Source organism: Amblyomma mixtum, chromosome 1 (assembly GCF_055824585.1).
Source record: "Amblyomma mixtum isolate Tamu chromosome 1, ASM5582458v1, whole genome shotgun sequence".
Taxonomy (NCBI): domain Eukaryota; kingdom Metazoa; phylum Arthropoda; class Arachnida; order Ixodida; family Ixodidae; genus Amblyomma; species Amblyomma mixtum.
In genome coordinates, this window is record NC_143012.1 from 325,469,538 (window position 1) to 325,488,407 (window position 18,870).

General features: G+C 44.2%; 1 protein-coding gene and 1 pseudogene across 1 annotated transcript in view; one reads left to right on the plus strand and one right to left on the minus strand.

The window, feature by feature from the left end:
* Positions 1–18,870, plus strand: part of LOC149372782 (salivary peroxidase/catechol oxidase-like) — a 114,158-nt gene that overhangs the window by 67,720 nt on the left and 27,568 nt on the right. The window contains exons 2-5 of the mRNA XM_089587368.1: positions 5,673–5,861; positions 7,785–7,873; positions 15,221–15,323; positions 16,438–16,655. Of these exons, the coding sequence (XP_089443494.1) occupies positions 5,673–5,861; positions 7,785–7,873; positions 15,221–15,323; positions 16,438–16,655 (599 nt within the window). The remainder of the gene's footprint in view (positions 1–5,672; positions 5,862–7,784; positions 7,874–15,220; positions 15,324–16,437; positions 16,656–18,870) is intronic.
* On the minus strand, positions 9,927–10,910 carry LOC149372783 (uncharacterized; annotated as a pseudogene).

The window sequence follows — 18,870 nt, forward strand, 5'->3', positions numbered from 1 at the left end:
AAATGAACAAAAATTCCCTAACATAAGCTATGCTGGGTGAAGCCGAAACCTAATTTTTTTTTAGCAGCTGTTGAGCAGACTCACCTTACGTTGGGTTTATGTTGCCTTCCTGTTGATGTAGCACAAACTCGACAAGAGGACAACCGAAGCTCAAAACTCATTTTTGTAAGGGCTCTTATGCTTGGTAGCGGAATAGTCGCTGTGGGAAGTGCGTCTCGCTGCGATTATGTGGTCAGATGTAGCCCACTTCCCGGCCATATGTCTTACTGATATCTGTGAGTCACTGGCGTACGGACATACGTCGTTATAACTGAGAGGGTCATGTTGGTTTGGCGGCTCCATCTCTCGCAGCCTGCTCTGTTTAAGCCAACGGAGTAACAGGAAGACCCTAACGACGGGCGTGGTGTAAGCCTAAAGACGTTTTCTCTCTCCTAATGTCAGTTCTTGCACCAGCCGTTGATCATATCCCAGCACAATCTCTAAACTCATCAATTCACATGTCTGAGACGCCCTCGATTAGGTTTTCATTTCCTTGGCATCCATCTTCTCACTCTGAAGGCCATCGGTCACCTGTCCTGCGCATTACATTTTCCGCTCAATTCCACTTCCTCGATTTCAGCTGGTGTACTATGAACTCGCGCATTCTTTCTAATCCACACTAATCTGTGTCAGCTTCATAACGTTTCACAGATTGTTTTCGTCTCAGTCACCCGCTGCCCAGTTCTTAATCCCATTTCAATCTTTACAGCTGTCCTCCATGACCCATGACTAGCCTACGGCTACGGGTCCAGACAGTGTTGGACACATCTTTGTGTACTTTTGAATGTAATAAAGAATTTGAATTTGAATTTGAATTTGAAATATGAACACTTGCAGGGTACATCATATATAGACGTTCGTTTTGTGGCATGTCGGTTAGTTGCTCTTCATATCTTGCTTTCATGCTATTCGCGTAGACTAGTGAAGATGTCAGTGCCATGAGCAACAAATATTGTAAGCATGCCTTATCTTGTTACTAGCTTGTACAAACACGCGGTATGACAAAGGTCGATTCGAGTAAGTGAAGGTCGAATTCGTTCATCCGACCTTTTCCAATAAACTGCCAAAAACAAATTCTTCCCTGTCTTTCATTTTATTTTGCCGCTTTCTTTCTCTACCAGCAAATGAACTACCACAGAGAATCTTTTTTTATCATCATGAATAATATTTTGTCAATCTGCGCGCCAAAGCTGAGGGTGCATCTTCCTAGATGAGCGAAAGGTTGCGCCACTTTTGTGACCGCCGATTTTTATTATGGCTCAGTCTTGTCGGAGAAACTATGTGAGTGATCACTGGCCTCCTGTGAAAAAACAACACTGGTCATGTTAGCGGAACTCAGGTAAACGGAAACCCCCGAAGATGTGATTCAAGAGACCGCCACTTCGCAACAAGACCGCGGGAATATGACGGGCAAAGGTAGAAGGCTGCAGGAATATGACATCAATAGGGACTGCAAGCGTTCTATACGCTATAAACCTCATCTACCTCCAACGACCCGCCACAGTACAGCAAACCGGCATCCAAATATCCCTGCATCGAAAGACAAACAAGAAACTCAACGCAAGGAATACCATTGCCCGAGGCATGTCAACGCCGCAAAAGACAAACGTTAAGTTTTTACTGACTTCGCTATTACGGACGGGAAGCGCGCCACAAGCGTCTGCATCAAATATATGCTTGAAACAGCATACGTTTCCACCCGCAGAGAACGGATCGATAGCACCACAGTGCAGTACGCGCCATAGCGCAGGCTATATGGCGCGCACATCACTCCAGAAATGGCTGGTGGTTAATCAACTGTTAGCTCGAAATATTTTGAGAAAGCACGGTTTTTTGCAGACAGTCGACACCACCGCCACGTACCTCAAAGCGGGGTTGAGGCGCCGACTGAACCGGGGAGACACTTAAGCCCCTTTGCTTTCCTCAAAAATCAACGGAGTATAAATTTTCCACTGGTTTCGAGAAAAGGAAAGGCGCGTAACAGCCCGAATTTGTACGTGGATGACATCACCTACTCACAGCGTGATTGAGGTGTCCATTTACCCAGTGAGTCAGTTACACTTGCCAGTCATAGGCTTCACACAGATACACACCGCCGAAACTCGTAGAGTGCGACTAGAAGTACTTTCGTGCTAAAAGTCACCTGGATACCACCCGACAGTGAGAAGAAGAGTGTCGCGTTCTCCACCGACTCAGTTAAGGCGCCTCAACATCTTACCAATCCACAAACGTCCCAAGCACTCGCAACAGCTGCCCTGAATGTCATCAAAACCGTCTTCGTTGACTGACGCCCTGCCTATAAAAAAGTCCTGCTGAGCGAGCGTGCACACAACCTCGCCGTCGGAGCTCATCCGCCAACCCGAATTAGCCTGGCAGACTCGTTCCGCAGGAAATCTCGCTCTCAGTATATGACCCGAAGAGTCTGCAGAAGCAGCACAAAGCAGATCGCGAAACGGCCATGCGGTAACGGATACCCAAATTCAAAGTCGCTGCTCCTCCCAAACTGAGAAGAGCAGCGGAGGTTTGCTTGAAAAAGGCCAGAGCACGAACTGCGATCACACAAGCGGTTATCCTCTGTTAGAAGTGGCACGACATGGTGCGTATCAAATACTCCACAGACCAAAAACCTCCCAACCCTCCACTGGTTAGCTGCTCACGCAGCGGACAGGCCATGCCGAATACCGTACACATGATGTGACACTTCCCACATTACGATCCACAACGAAACCATCACAAGCCACCACACTTGCGATATTATTAGCATAACGTGTTCCATATCCAGGACCAGAATGACACCCTCGCCAGCTGGCGCTTCGCCTGGAGCTCCACCTGGGTACCTGACCGACCCAAGGTCCTCACCTTACAAAACCTGATACCCTTCCCCTCTCCACCCAGTGACCTCGGGCCTCTCTTTGTGAATAAATGTTCTATGACTCAAAGGCTCCCTGCATTTTTGAGACAGTCACCTTAAATGGCGCTGCGCGATCGACTGCCGTGCACCGTTTGCTGCGCCCGTCATCGCTTGCCGTCATTTCTTGTGCTGAGCTGAGAAGTCGAATACGACATACCTGTACTGGAGATGCGTTGATACAAGCCTGGCGTAAACAAAATTAATAAACTAGAGCCACTTCTAAAACAAAGTTATTCAGGTGGTTTACTGTGGCAGTACACTCAATACTTTCGGTCGGCCTATAGTGCCTGCATTCCTCCTTTATTTATTTGTTTCCTCTTTTGCTGCTCAAAAAAAGGTCCTCATTAACCTGAATTGAAACTTCCTTATTAGCTGATGTTTCGAAACCACTTTCGAAGAAACACTCTGCCACGTCACCATTTCGTGAAGGCGAATAATACTTAATCTACAGACTTCTAATTTTAACGCATTAATAAATGCACGAAATGGAAAGCTTAAAACTTAGCCCGAAGCAAATACCTCTGGCACGCTGTATCTTTTGGTTTATTCGGTAGTGAGGTTTGCTCACATCAAACGCGAAGAAGGAAAGTCTAAACGGTATTCTTTATGTACTTAGGGTGTAGATTACCTTCGCTGCCAGAATTGTTTCCACAAGCTTTGCCTGCAATTCTGCTTAAAACTTTGCCTGAGAATCTGCGAAGTTTTTGCTTACACCTGTTCTTTCTAGCCAAGCCGTTGGTTATGTTAGTCGGGTGTCCAGGATAGGAGCTATATGAGTGACTGCAATCCGGGAATATGCCCCTCCTTTTGCGGTGTTCTTATAAATGGCACTCCCTATGCTCTTTTTAAGGTACGATGACAGAGTGACGCTCTCTACGAGGCGCAAAATTACCGCAAGTCATCCCAGCACATTTTTGTTCCTGATGTGAGATGTAACTACGCCTCAAAGGCGCTTACCACTAGTCAAATGCGATCTTCGATGCGTTTTCCAGTGTCGACACATTTTACAATTGCCTTTAAAATTTGAAGATTTCAGTAATACTGGTCACGAACAGAATTTTTAAAATTACAAAGGCAATTAAAGAGAACTGATGAAAATAAGTTGATTAAACTTCCTACACTGCACCTGTATACTGACTGCCCCAAGTGGTAAAAATATCGTTGCTGTGCACCCCGATACAGAGCAGGTAGTCGTTCCCAAAATAGCCAAATTTTGCTACATTTAAAATGCCGCCGTCCAAATAGAACGCAACGAACGCACATTCTGAGGCCATTTGATACTAGACAAATATCTGTTATATTTGTAGGCTGAACAAAATTGTCCTTAGTAGTTTCTTCAGAAAAGTTACCTGAAGTAGGTCATTCCAACGAGACTACCGAATTCGTCATCTGCAATACCAACTCTTGTGGAATTGATAATGCAGGTACAATACAGCGATGTGCATCAGGTGATAGAATGTACATTAAGCTTTCGAATGATGCCTACATTGGGCTGTTTGAAGGAGAACAACGCGCAGAATGCTGGCGCGAACATAGATTAAAATGGACCATTTACTCTATCGGAGTGGGATCCTCGCCTACTTAAGCTCCGCCTTATGGGCACGATGCGAGGGTGTTAATGGGTCCCTTCAGTGGCGTGGTGCTGCCTTTGCGTATCACTTCGTAGACACGAAAACTGTTCTTTCTTTAATGATCACATAACGTTTAATCTACCTTTAAGAGTGATCATTAAGCGTGATCATTAGAGATCCCTCCTGCGCAAGTACTTCTTCTCTCTACCTCTCTGATGTACATTTTCTATTTTCTATTTTACATTCATAAAACGCGGGGAGACCTTATACCACTCATGGCACTGCTGTGCAGCGATCCGCCACTGCCGCGCCACGTACCGGTTTCAAATACAGCCACCGGTCGGGCTTGTGAGACCAAGGCTCATTTTCCCGAGCAACCTCTCGCGTTTAAGCATTAAATTTAACTCCCACCGTGGGCAGGTTGTGATGACGCCCCAAAGTCAACTGACCTAGGTGGCAGCGGGACCGCTTGCTTTCTCAACACGCCGGCGACGCCGGGGTTGTCGCTGAACGGGATCCTCAACGCTGCCAGGTTAAAAATCCTGCCACCAGAAGATAAATACTTCGTCGTCAGCAGATGGTGCAACGGCGAATAAGGAGAGACAGCACTGCATGGGCCGCACCTGGAAATAAAAGGAACACTCCAAGTTATGGTCCCAATCAGCTCGCGCTCGAAGCCCCAGGGCGTACAACTTTGAGTAGACTCATACCGACATCAGGCATAATAACCATGGAATAGCAAGTGAGAAAGTGACGCCGCCTGATCAAGAAAACGGAACGTGACAGAGCAGCAGAAGCCTTCATGAATAACATGTGCCGTGAACTAGGCTCATGTTCTGACGTAACTGTAAATGCGCGGAAGCTGCGTATTCTCTTGCACCGAGTGCATAACAAGGACAATTAAACGCATCCAGAATCGAGGGTAGCGCTCGAACAGGCGTCATTTTATTCTCTATTCCAGCGTTCACAACGCAGCTGCAGTCGTGTGAGAATACATATGTTATTCCGATGTTAACGGTATTGGAATGCTATTGAAGGGCACGATACCTACTTACCCTTTTTCTGCGACAAGTACATTTTTTTGAACCTCTTCAGGAATTTTTCCTTCATTTATTCGTTTATTTACTCAGTTTACTATCTTTCTCTGGCAGCTTCCTCTTGCTCCGGTGTACGTCCGGAGTTGGTGCCATCGACATGTTCGGGGGCGACGGAAACTACATCGGAGGACACGTGACGCTGACGTCGTCGGACTGCGCGCTTCTACTACACAGGCACTACGTGCACGGTGTGGGGAGGACGCCGTCGCTCCAATTCAAGGACTTTTTCGAAACTTTCAAGACGTGAGTAGCCCATGTTTCCTGGTCGTTCCTTTTACGCTGCATGCTTAATTTTACCAGTGGCGCCTGTCAACTGTCCTCCCGTTCAGTCCGACTCATCATCATCATCAGCCTGACTACGCCCACTGCAGGGCAAAGGCCTCTCCCGTATCTCTCCAATTAACCCTGTCCTTCGCCAGCCGCGGCCACCATATTCCCGCAAATTTCTTAATCTCATCGGCCCACCTAATTTTCTGCCGCCCCCTGCTACGCTTGCCTTCTGTTCAGTCCGACTGCGGTGAACTAAAAACGAAACTGTAGGGACAGCAGCTATAGGAAGAAACAATAACGCATAAGCGACGTCTCGTGATCGATTTGTTACTCGACTCTGGGACAGTGAATGAAAGAGATGTGAGACGCGCTCACTTGCCAGGGAAATGTTAGCAACTAGGTAGCTGCTGATGTATCGTCGAGACTGCATTAATTACTGCTCTTTTGCAAGAGTCAGCACAATCTGCTTTGCTCTCATACCGTTCTTATGCACTGGCTTTGTACAGGTGAAGGCGTATGCACTGCACCAGTGTTCAGCACCTGCTGTGCCAGTGCCAAGTTACACTGCCCGTCCAAAAGGTTGATGATACGGTTGCGGTCTAGTGTTCAAAGCAATCCTAGCTGCCAAGTTGCCAAGCCATGTCAGTTATTCTTAATTCAATACTAAGATTGCAGATTAAAATATATAATCCCCTCTTTGGTGCTCTCAGTAATTCGCATTTACCTTGTTGCTTCTCACTGCTAAATTTTGAACACAAAATTTAGCAATGACAAGCATGAACATCTTTCACAGTTAAGTTTATCATCTTAACTGCTCTGCGTTGTCCTCAAATAATGCGGCTGCGGTAGGCTCGAGCAGTTGGCGGATTCATGATGCCATTTAAGCAAACTGAAAACGTTGAACGCATCTTGTCAGTTTCGTGCCTGAGGTAGCCTGAGCAGTGTTGAAATGACGACACTTAAACTTGCTGTTTTTGTTCCTCGGTTAGTCGTCAGTGTGACAACAACAACAAAAAAAAAATGGCTGAGGCTTAACTTGGTTAAGCCTTGAGAATGCGAAGCATCATCGTGTCGCGTAATTTGGAGGCGCACAACCACAGCGACGGCGCGAGGTGGGCCCCCGTTTCTCCACTGTCGTGACGTCATCGTGTCACGTGGTGTGACGTCATGTATCACGTGATTTGGAGGCGCATAACCACGGTGAAGGGCTGAAGTGGTAGCTAAAGTAGTATGCTTCGCATAAAAACTGTTTCAAAACACTACAATTCGTTGCCTCATAGAATACAAAGCCACCGGTATTCTAAGTACATCACTGCGCCACGTTCGCCGCAGGGACACTCTGGTTAGCATTTAAAGCAACTGTTCCTTCAGGTATACGCATTCAAAAATCTTAGGGTGGCCATCGTTCCCCCCCATTAAAAACACTAAGCTGCTGTGTGCTTCAGGAATAATGTATATAAAAAGAAAGGCCGAGAAAGAAAGCAAACAAGAATGGAGGAAGGGAGGACAGTAGTCCGCCAAGGCTCAAAACGTTTTCTAACATTGGCGGCTCAAGCTGTCGATTTCAACGTCAGCAGCCCGAACAGCCTTCTAACCGACCAAAGTGGAGCGCGCGGTTGGTCGTTTAGGCGCCGTTTCAAAAAAAAAAAAAAAAATTTTCAGAAATAAAAAGAAGCAAACATCTCCCGGTGCAACTGGAAGTCTGTAGCTGACCGCTTGTCTCGAGCCGTGCACACTTCCTCTACTTTTTTCCCTTCTTTACTGTGCACTTCCTCTGCTTGTTTGCTTCAGTTCAATGCTCCGTTTTCGTTTTTTCTTGTTACCCCTTCGTTCTTTGGCAGCGCTGAAAGTGCCTCCCGGAGCGTGGCTTGAGGCCCGTCGCTTTCAACTTCGCAGGTCGTTCGTGAGCGCAGGTCCGCACGAACAGGTCTGCATCAAGTACTCGGACGTCAACAACGCGCTGCGAGAGGCCAAGTCAAGGCTAAGTGAGCTGGGATCTCGTTTCTTGAACCGCACGCCCGCTTCACCTTTACACGCCTGTTTCACGCCTTCCTTTATGTTGTCGTTTCTCTTTGCCAGCTTCCTTTTTCTTTTTCTTTTTCGCTAGTAGTCCGGCTTTTGGGGCTTTACCCTTTCTCGCGCGCCAAAAAACGCCGGTCAAGAACTCGAAGTCTTCAAGCGGTATGACTCGATGTCAAGTTGACGTGAATAACAGGGTTGCACCGCGGTGCAATAAGGGGCACACGTGCAGCCAGGGAGAACCGTTTACTTGATTTGCCTATTGTGGTTATTCTATTGTGCCCTGCACACTTGAGATTGAAGGTCCAAACGCTAAAATTATTTGAAGACAAAAGCTCAAGGTTGTGCCGAAAGGAACCTTGATGCTTAGCCTAGATTCGTCGGATAATGAGGCTTGATTATGTGAGGAGAAACACGAAGCAACAGTTTTTCCACACCTCCATAGTCTAGTGTTTCTCTTTCCATGAATAAAGTAATAAAAAAAATAAATGCCCGGCCTTTGCTGTTACATTCTCTTTCATTAAAATAAACGTTTTTCCGGTACACAGATGTAAAACCAATCTGAGACTTTTTAAGGTTGCTGCTGACTGGTGCATTTTATATATATATATATATATATATATATATATATATATATATATATATATATATATATATATATATATATATATATATATATATATATATATGGGCGTGTTCAGATAAGAACGGTAATCGAGGTCCCATGACCATTTTTTGTTTTCAATGAAATTTTTATATATGATGGGCAAATGTGTCCACACAAAGAAATGAACCTTAGTTTTGCAAGAAGCTTCGTAGTTTTCTCGGAAAAAAATCGCATGTCACAAGAGGTGGAGAATGTCGTTTTTGGCACTTCGCAAAGTTGCAAGTTTGAAGCCTCATTCCGTGCACAAAAAAATTTTCCCGCGCATAAGCATTTTTTCAGAACTTCTTTATAACTTGTAAAATAAGAGAAAATAAAAAATGTTTTCTTGCTCTTTCAAACTTCCGAGTAAAAAAATTGCAAACTTCGCTTCTGGAGCTATGCGGTGCAAAAGAGGCACTTTTCAGGGCAGCCTTAGGGCAAGATGCCTCAAGATCTTCCCACTGAATATTTTTCCCAGTATTTTTCAGCTGTTTTTACTCACCTCAGGCAAGTTCTGTCGCTCTAGACTTGACAGATAGTTTTCAGTACGGTCTCAAAATTGGCCGAGGTTCAAAAACGCCAAAAAAGTGACAACTTTGACTTGGGTTTAAAAAAAAACATCATCATCGAATTTTGTTAAAATTTGCCTGAATGATCCTCAATACATGGTAATTTTAAGGCACTAGAAAAGTGTTGCATTATATTGTTTTAAAATACAAAAATAAACACAAAACTGAGTTCATGTTTTTGTTATATAGAATTGCTTATTACTGCCTCTTAGAAATAGTAGCTGGCAGAAATTTGATTTAGCACTCATTGAACGTGGTTACATTTTATTTACCCCAATATCCGAACCATTCTCAATGCTTATAGAGCTTCTATTCGCTTGTTAGCGGCGCTCTTAATGCGTGAAAATGGTAATAAATTCGCTATTTTGCCTGATGTCATAAGAATTGGCTGGTGGCGGTCAAACCTTGTTTGTATTCTCTAATTTATTCGTCGTACGGTCTATTGGTATATATAATCGATTCATTAAAGATATTAGATCATTTCTCAGTTCTTAGAAAAGTTTTTGTATATAAGAGTTAATATTAATGCGTTTCTGAAGTCGGCGTTTTCGAACCTGTGTCTATTTACCTCTGTGTTCAATGGTTCTACAAGGCACTATCAGGAAACAAAACGTCGTCTCCAGAGGGGAACGATTTATCTGCAAGGTTTTTGATCATGGGGAGTTTTAATCGGGAGGCAATTTAAAAATGGGATGCCGCTTCATGTGCACATTGCAATTCAGAAAATCGTAATAAGAAATAAACGGCGGCTGTTGATTTCGGTTTTGCGCACAGTATATTGTCCAGCACGAAGCACTAACCAGATCACAGTCTCTTCCATTCAGAAGCAGCGGTGGAGGCCACGTAGGATGCACTGCCTTCATGTGACTGAACCTATTTCCACAGGTGGAGCGTCTGAACTCCAGGCACTTTCTTTGCCAGTTTCCATTGGTCCTTCTTCACTTCGCGAAAGTCTGCAAGCTCCCTCTGTGGCAGCTCCAGAATGGTGATGTTCTTTAGTGTTTCTTGAATTGCGTCTACGAAGCCTCCAGCTGTGTGTCTGACCTCACTTGCAGGATTCCGCAAGTTGTGTTGGGATGCTCGATGTTTCACTAGGCCACCAACGCCGCCACAAGCATTTTTGCAGTGTCCAGAGGCCAAAAACATCAATATCGTCCGTTGACATTCACTGCGCTGCAGCTCATGAAACTGGTATTTATTCCTGAACTGAGCGGGAGCCCAGTCGCTCAAATATATTATCTTGGTGTAGATTGGCGCGTTTTCTTCGCGATGTGCTTTGATTATCGACAGAGCCAAGCATGCATGAGCGGAATCATAACATATCGTCCAAATTAATGGCATAGTTACGAGTCGATTTTCTTGACATGACAACGCAGGTAAACACGGTTAGCTGCTTTTTCTTCCAATGGTACACTTGTACTGAGTGTGAAAGCACAACTGTTCACTTTTTGGCGAAATCAAAATGTAAAACAATTGCACCTCTCTTGCAGCCGTGTGTTTTTTCATGTATTGTTCTTGCTTGCACAGATATAATATAGTTGTAGGGAATGCATTTCATGGTCACTCTTAGAAATTCTCTTATAAACGATGAAGCGCTCAGAGTTTTTTTAACTAGCTCACCGTATTCCCATGTAGCAATCAACACCTCATCTTCGCTGCTCATTTAAATATTTTCCAAAGTGAAAATGCCATCAAGTGGATAGTGGCACAATTCCTGAGGAAACATGACGCAGCATCACACCATCGAGCATCCCAACACAACTTGCGGAAGCCTGCAAGTGAGGTCATACACACAGCCGGAGGCTTCGTAGACGCAATTCAAGAAACACTAAAGAACATCGCCATTCTGGAGCTGCCACAGAGGGAGCTTGCAGACTTTCGAGAAGTGAAGAAGGAACAATGGAAACTGGCAAAGAAAGTGCCTGGAGTTCAGAGGCTCCACCTGTGGAAGTAGGTTGAGTCACATGAAGGCAGTGCATCCTACGTGGCCTCCACCGCTGCTTCTGAATGGAAGAGACTGTGATCTGGTTAGTGCTTCGTGCTGGACAATATACTCTGCGCAAAACCGAAATCAACAGCCGCCGTTTATTTCTTATTACGATTTTCTGAATTGCAATGTGCACATGAAGCGGCATCCCATTTTTAAATTGCCTCCCGATTAAAACTCCCCATGATCAAAAACCTTGGAGATAAATCGTTCCCCTCAGGAGACGACGTTTTGTTTCCTGACAGTGCCTTGTAGAACCATTGAACACAGAGGTAAATAGACGCAGGTTCGAAAGCGCCGACTTCAGAAACGCATTAATATTAACTCTTACATACAAAAATTTTTCTAAGAAGCGATAAATGATCTAATATCTTTAATGAATCGATTATATGTACCAATAGACCGTACGACGAATAAATTAGAGAATACAAAGAAGGTTTGACCGCCACCAGCCAATTCTTATGACATCAGGCAAAATAGCGAATTTATTACCATTTTCACGCATTAAGAGCGCCGCTAACAAGCGAATAGAAGCTCTGTAAGCATTGAGAATGGTTCGGATATTGGGGTAAATAAAATGTAACCACGTTCAATGAGTGCTAAATCAAATTTCTGACAGCTACTATTTCTAAGAGGCAGTAATAAGCAATTCTATATAACGAAAACATGAACTCAGTTTTGTGTTTATTTTTGTATTTTAAAACAATATAATGCAACAGTTTTCTAGTGCCTTAAAATTATAATGTATTGAGGATTATTCAGGCAAATGTTAACAAAATTCGATGATGATGTTTTTTTTTTAACCCAAGTCAAAGTTGTCACTTTTTTAGCGTTTTTGAACCTCGGCCAATTTTGAGACCGTACTGAAAACTATCTGTCAAGTCTAGAGCGACAGAACTTGCCTGAGGTAAGTAAAAACAGCTGAAAAATACTGGGAAAAATATTCAGTGGGAAGATCTTGAGGCATCTTGCCCTAAGGCTGCCCTGAAAAGTGCCTCTTTTGCACCGCATAGCTCCAGAAGCGAAGTTTGCAATTTTTTTTACTCGGAAAGTTGAAAGAGCAAGAAAACATTTTTTATTTTCTCTTATTTTACAAGTTATAAAGAAGTTCTGAAAAAATGCTTATGCGCGGGAAAATTTTTTTGTGCACGGAATGAGGCTTCAAACTTGCAACTTTGCGAAGTGCCAAAAACGACATTCTCCACCTCTTGTGACATGCGATTTTTTTCCGAGAAAACTACGAAGCTTCTTGCAAAACTAAGGTTCATTCCTTTGTGTGGACACATTTGCCCATCATATATAAAAATTTCATTGAAAACAAAAAATGGTCATGGGACCTCGATTACCGTTCTTACCTGAACACGCCCATATATATATATATATATATATATATATATATATTTACTTCATGGCTTTCCCACTGCTGGAGCTACTAGCGGAAAGTTTGCATTACTACTACTGCAAAAAAAAAGTGAGAATATAGTACGTTCACTGACTCAATTATATTTTTGCAGTGGACTCTACATTTGCGAAGCCGCGGGTTCAGAGAAAACTTTTATATTTTATATTTCTTCATATTCATTACTCACCATTACAAGCTCCTGACACAGCGTGCCCTGACGTGACTGTTGACCTGTGTGCATGTTCTTGAAGAAAGCGTACTCCGCAGTTAAGACTAGCGAAGGCCGGCTGAGTGGTTTTGGCAACAGCTGTTCAAAAACAACTGTGGTCAAGTTAGGAATTTTGCTTTCGCCCATGCGCCGTTGCTTATTTTCGTAAATGTTTTCTTTATCCGCTCTTTCTTTCATGGGAACGTTTCTTCTTATTTTCCAAAAAGAAAAAAAAAGAATGCAGCAAACACGATGGAGGAAAGTAGTCTGTTTGTAGCCGGAATCAAGAGCACTTTTGTCAGAGCAGGCGAGCGACGTGCCTTTAGAAAGCGCTATTTTAACACAGCGACTTTTTTTCCTGCGGCTGTTTCCTGCTTGCTGCTCCTTTTGCTTCTCCTTAGTCTTGCAGTGCTAAGGACAATGGAAAATGCGTGCTTCGCAGTTGCGCAGAAGGATAAAGACGCTACTTTACGAGTTGAAAAACGTGACTTAAATGACGTCACTCTTAATTCATCGCAATTTCCTTCTGCTTTTTATATGCATGTGCTCGCTAGGAGGAAGACATCCTGTTTTCGAGAGAAAATTGTTATGTAACAAGGAGTTACTGGCGTACACGTCTAAACAATAGAGGAGCAACTTCGTAGCCTTAGAAGGAAACGAGCGAGAAAGCCTGAATGAGAAAACGAGAGACAGAAGGGATGTCTTTAAGAGTATTCGCTTTAATTGAGTGTAAAGACGAAGACGAACATTCTGTGCAGCGGCGGCAGTGCCATCGCTGCGCGTGCTTTGGGCTCGCTTTGGCTGACCGCAGACTGTTGCCGCCCTGCTCCTTTAATAAGGACCCAGTGGCTTTAATAAAGTTCTTTTAAAGTTTACCAGTGGACGTTTTAGAGCTGGGCGAAGACGACGAAAAGGCTACATTTCACTGAGAAGTAACAGTTTTCTCAATTTTTATTTATGAGCTGCTTGAAATAAACATAGATGAATTTTTCTCCTATTTGGATCTGCAGCAAACCCTGGCCAATCCCCAACCGTGGGTATGTGCCATCGCTTCATAGGCAACAACAACAACAACTCAAGGAGACGATGGGTTTTCTAGAGAACGAAATAAGTGCGGTGCCATATCTCACCAGAGCTGAGGAATCTGTACAAAAATACTTCAGCTCCTGGGCGGCTAACTTTGGCGGGACGCGCATGCGGTCTCAGGGAAAGTACAGCCGGGCTCATTGGATATAATCATTCAGAATAACATTTAAGTATAACCTGGTGGAAAATTCTCTAAGGCTGTGCTACAGAGGGTGAGTTCGACTTCAGCAGCGGTGGGCGCATCTCGGTGCAAGCGCAATTGATCAGCGCCCTTTCGCCGACAATTCTGAGCACTATGAGAGCACACGACTGAATTCGAAGCACAGGCAAGCATATAGCGATTTCCCAGCCTTTTATCTACTGTAATTTTTCTCACGTGGAATAAAAGAGATAGGTTGTTAGTGGCTAGCGGTCGTTTTTTAGCTATAAAATGCGGGCAAAAACTCCGATGTTTCAAGCAGTCTCAACTATAGAAACAGCAGATTACGCCATAATCACGTTATTATATACTTAAGCGCATTAAGTAAACGAGATCAAGGCGGCTGGACGTAACTTAAATGACGGAAGCCAACAGTCATCGAAACGAATTAGCTAAGGGGATTTTTTTGTAGTTTTTATCAATGGAAGAGTAATAAAAGCAGAAGGAAAAACAACCACATGCCGCCCGTGGGATCCGAACCCACGGCCTCCGAATTTCTCATCCTGTGCTCTGGACGAGGAATGGAAGTTGGCAGTGCACTTTACGCGAAATTCGGAAGCTCTGGGTTCGGATCCCACCGGCGGCATGTGGTTGTTTTTTCTTTTGCTTTTATTGACCTTCTATTGATAACATTACAAAAAAAAAACAGCCCCTTTACTCCTTGGTGTCGACGACTTCTGGCTTCCGTAATTTATGTCGTAGCGAGCACCTCTTTCCATTCCCTTCTCTGCTGGACGTAACTTAGGTTAATAGCGCTTTGGTGTGCCAGCACACATGTGCGCCGGTTTTGGTTACGTTATAATAAGTTAAAATATTTGTTAAATGTAAGTTGACAGGTAGTGGCTGACTAGTCGGTAATTAGGTAGTGGTTGAAGGTACTGGGAGCATTTTTTTTTTTCTCTCGATCGTTACGGTTTTTAGGAAAACACTGAAATAGACACCCTAACTATTGCAACTGAAAATAACTAAAGATGTGATTTCAGAAAATTTTGTTTAAACCTATGCTTTACTCGAAAATTCCGTTTTAATGGAGGGTATATCATGAATTCACTACACTGATTCTGTGAAATCAATTTACGTAAAAGACACAGGAACATGACGAAATTGGCGAGAGGCTCCGTTAAACGATCATTGTGCACGCAGGTAGCCGCTTGCGGTTTTGACGCTGTAGAGTTCACTTCATTCAGAGCAAATTCCTGTATTCTATGTCCTCTAGACTATATTCATCCGTATTCTTCAAATGACCCCCTTCCGGAGCCTCCTTCCATCGCGCCCACTGCGGAGCTCACCCTGCTTGTCACAAAGATCTTGGCGACACAGTAAGTGGCCTTTTTCCTTACGCGCAAAAAACTTCCCATTGGCTGTTGTGCTAAGCAGCAGTTACAAGTTATCTACTCCAAAATAGCTTACTAAAAAAAAAGAAGCTATCGTGCACGCACGGAATACGTTTTGACAAATTAATACTACTTGTATTGTGTTTTCCATGCATTTTTTTTTTCGGGGGGGGGGGGGGGGGGTAAAAGTAGGAGTTTTGTAACGCTGCTTGCCTATATCATAAATGAAAGAAAAAAATTTCGTGCATGTACCTCAAACAACAAAAACAACCGCGAAAAAAACAGTAACAGATAAGCTGGTAAGCAGTATTTTTCTTGCTGCTATGCAAGTTTTATATCATGTCTACCTTAGGTGAAAAGCCTACAGACCATGTTTTTTGCTTTCCAATCGCATAGTACAGGAATTATGGTGCCTATCAAACCTTAAACCCCTGCCTTCCTACCCCAAGGTGAGGAGAGCTCTCCTCCTCACGTGACTTTGCCGACGTTTTAATCTTTCCTCCTAGATGCGACCAATTATCATGCGTGGGGTGTATTTTATAGCTTTGTTAGGTAAAGTGCACAGTGTGGGCCCCTGACGAGTTGTGAGTAACTCGCCAACAGCAAAACACACTGGCTCAACGTATAGTTGTCCTGAGAGTTGGTGCAAGCTGACATTTACTAGTTGATGCGGGTGACAAGTAGAAAGGCTTACGGTAGTAGAGATGAACGTTAATAAGGTGGATTGGTGAGTTAGTAGGTTCATGATCGTACAATTGAGCAGCAGAAAGTGAACAAGGACGTCGAAGAAACATATAGACGAGGACGATGCAGCATCGTCCTCGTCTATACGTTTCTTCAACGTCCTTGTTCACTTCCTGCTGCTCAGTTATACGATCATGAACCAACTAACTCACTAATCCACCTTATTGCCATTTACGTCGAACATAAGTCAGCTAGAAAAGCTAACTTAAACCTCGCTAAAAAATATGTACAACACCATAGAAATATTAATAAATTTTAACGTTTCTTGCTCGTCGCGGGCATTCCATCAGGTTCACTTTTTTCGCTATGAAGCGGAAGTTGGTTCAAGGTCACGTCTCTCGGCTCCTTGTCGCAGGTTCCGCATGACGCACGACGAGATCCTGAATGGCCTGTCCTTGATCGACACGTCGAAGACGGACCTGTGGGACCTCTGTCCGGCGCACATGAAGCCCGTGCCGTGCACCGTGGAGCGGTACCGCAGCATGGACGGCCGCTGCAACAACATCAAGCACCCCTCGTGGGGGGTCACCAACTCCCCTTTCGTGCGCTTCCTGCCTCCTCTGTACAGCGACGGTGAGTCACCCGGCTAGGGTGACTGCCTACTCATTGCTTTTTTCTCTATAGGCGCTTAATGAAGCCAACATCGAGGCTTTATTTAGCCGCTCATGTCGCAATACAAGCCGCCTGTTTTTAAGGCGAAAGCCTTTAATAGCTCATACTGTCGTCCGTTAACAAAGCCTGTCACACGCGTTTAACTCGGGAACTAAAAAAGACAGAAGACAACCAATGATTGCTTCAGATAGAGGAGGAAAAAAGAAACCTAGCAGCTAAATTTATTGACTGCAGATTAATCAGATAATTAATTACAGGCAAAAATATAGAAATTGCGTCGAAATAGCGCGGACGTCGATATAGCCACGGGAACTGTGTGACGTCACATCCACCGGAAGTAGTCCCAGCATAGTAAAAATTGTCACAGAATGGTCGGAAAAACGTCGGTTTTGTGTGGCAAAATGTGTAATTAAGCGTAATTAACACTTAAGATCCCCGAAAGATGTATAGTTTGGGTATCGGTATAGCCACGGGAACGGTGCGACGTCACATCCACCGGAAGTCGTCCCGGCATAGTGTCCTCGGCTTTCGCCTCTCAACACTTTAGTTGCCAAAGAGTCCTTGCAATTTTTGAATGACGCGCCTCCCAGTGACGTGGAAGGAAACAGTGTGGAGCAGTAGGTCAAAGGAGCTATTCGAAAATTTTCTCAGTTGCACGTTTTCATTGTCGTCTTCAATGTTATCGTTGGTATTGACGTCGCTGTACTATGAGCATTCAAGCGATCAATGGCTAACATCCACAGTAAAGAATGATATTGACTAGAGTTCACCGTGGTTGTGTCACAGAAGGATACGCCTCTTTTTACAGGCACAGTGAAAATTATGTTTAGGAAAAGACACGTGAACTGCTAATACAGTATAAGCTATGCTAAACGTAAGTCGTACAGGACAGAAAATGTCGCAGTCTCACTGTTCACGTGAGTGCAAGGAAACCTGCTGAGCGGAATCAATCGTCACACACAGCCCAATAGGGAGTTTTAAAATAGGGTGACCGTATCGGTAGGGGGATAGGGGAATAGCAGGATGCCAGTACAGCAGTGCAGGACAATAACGCCCCTCGGGTTATTTTTCTGCGTATTCGCATTGGCGCCCCGCTATTCCGCTATCCCCCTTAATAGTAGTGTCCCGGTATTATAAAAGTTTCGAATTTCTTATTAAGCAAGTGTACTGAAGGTGCTCCATCCTTCCTCTCAAAATCCTTGAACAAGGGTAGAGCGATGGACGGAGAATGTGAAATAGTCCTTTTTTGAGGAAACCGAGAACAAAATATATCTTGTGGCTCGTTCTGGCCTATTCATTACATTTGAGTTAAAGTGGACAAGGACACACGTACACGTATCGATCATGGTTTATCATCTGGCTTTGCTTAAAATGCCTCATCAGGATGTGCGCTTTTTCGCACCTTCCTCCTCCTAGCAGTCCCTGATGCTTATCGTGCTTACTGCTAAGTTTCGCTGGAAAGTACAGGGAAAAAGAATGACAAAAGGAAAGGGAATCTCAATACGCGCGAATACTGAGCAAATTATTCGCCTTTTTTTCGCGCTGCTCCTCTGTTGCCTTTTATTCCAGATAGCCCTGGAGCGAAATTACCGATACCGTCACTATAGGTTAGAAATCGTGCAGCGCTGTGGAGAGTTGTGTCGGCGTGAGCTCATTAGGGGCCGGCTTTAAGCAGCTATTCGCGCTTAAGGACGGTATGTTTTTCTTGCGGCTGCTCATTAAACAAAACAAAAACAGCAGTACGAAACATCTTGCTGGCGCATTGGGCGTCGTTGTTGCTGCCCAAAAATGCACATCAATAATAAATCAGCAGCAAGACTTACTCGTATAATAGAGATAATACGGGGGTGGGGGCGGGTAACGAAATTTAAACTGCCCCAGACTATTCTAGTTGGGATTGGTCTGGGATTTGCACCTTGCAGCCGTTTGTTGGCCGGTCATTCAAGTAGTTTACGGCACGACACCTGATCAGTAGATCTATTAATGGGAACCAGTTAGTCTCCGACCCCTCTTGAGTACGGCAGCCCAGATATGGCTTCCGATGAGGTAATGCCAAGTTTACACCCCATGAGGCTACACGATTTAATCGAGAAAGAAGCTCCAAAACAGCAGTTTGTTCTTTCCCATAATTTTACTCCCAGAGAAGGCTTCGCTTGTGCTTATTTTGAGTTGCAAA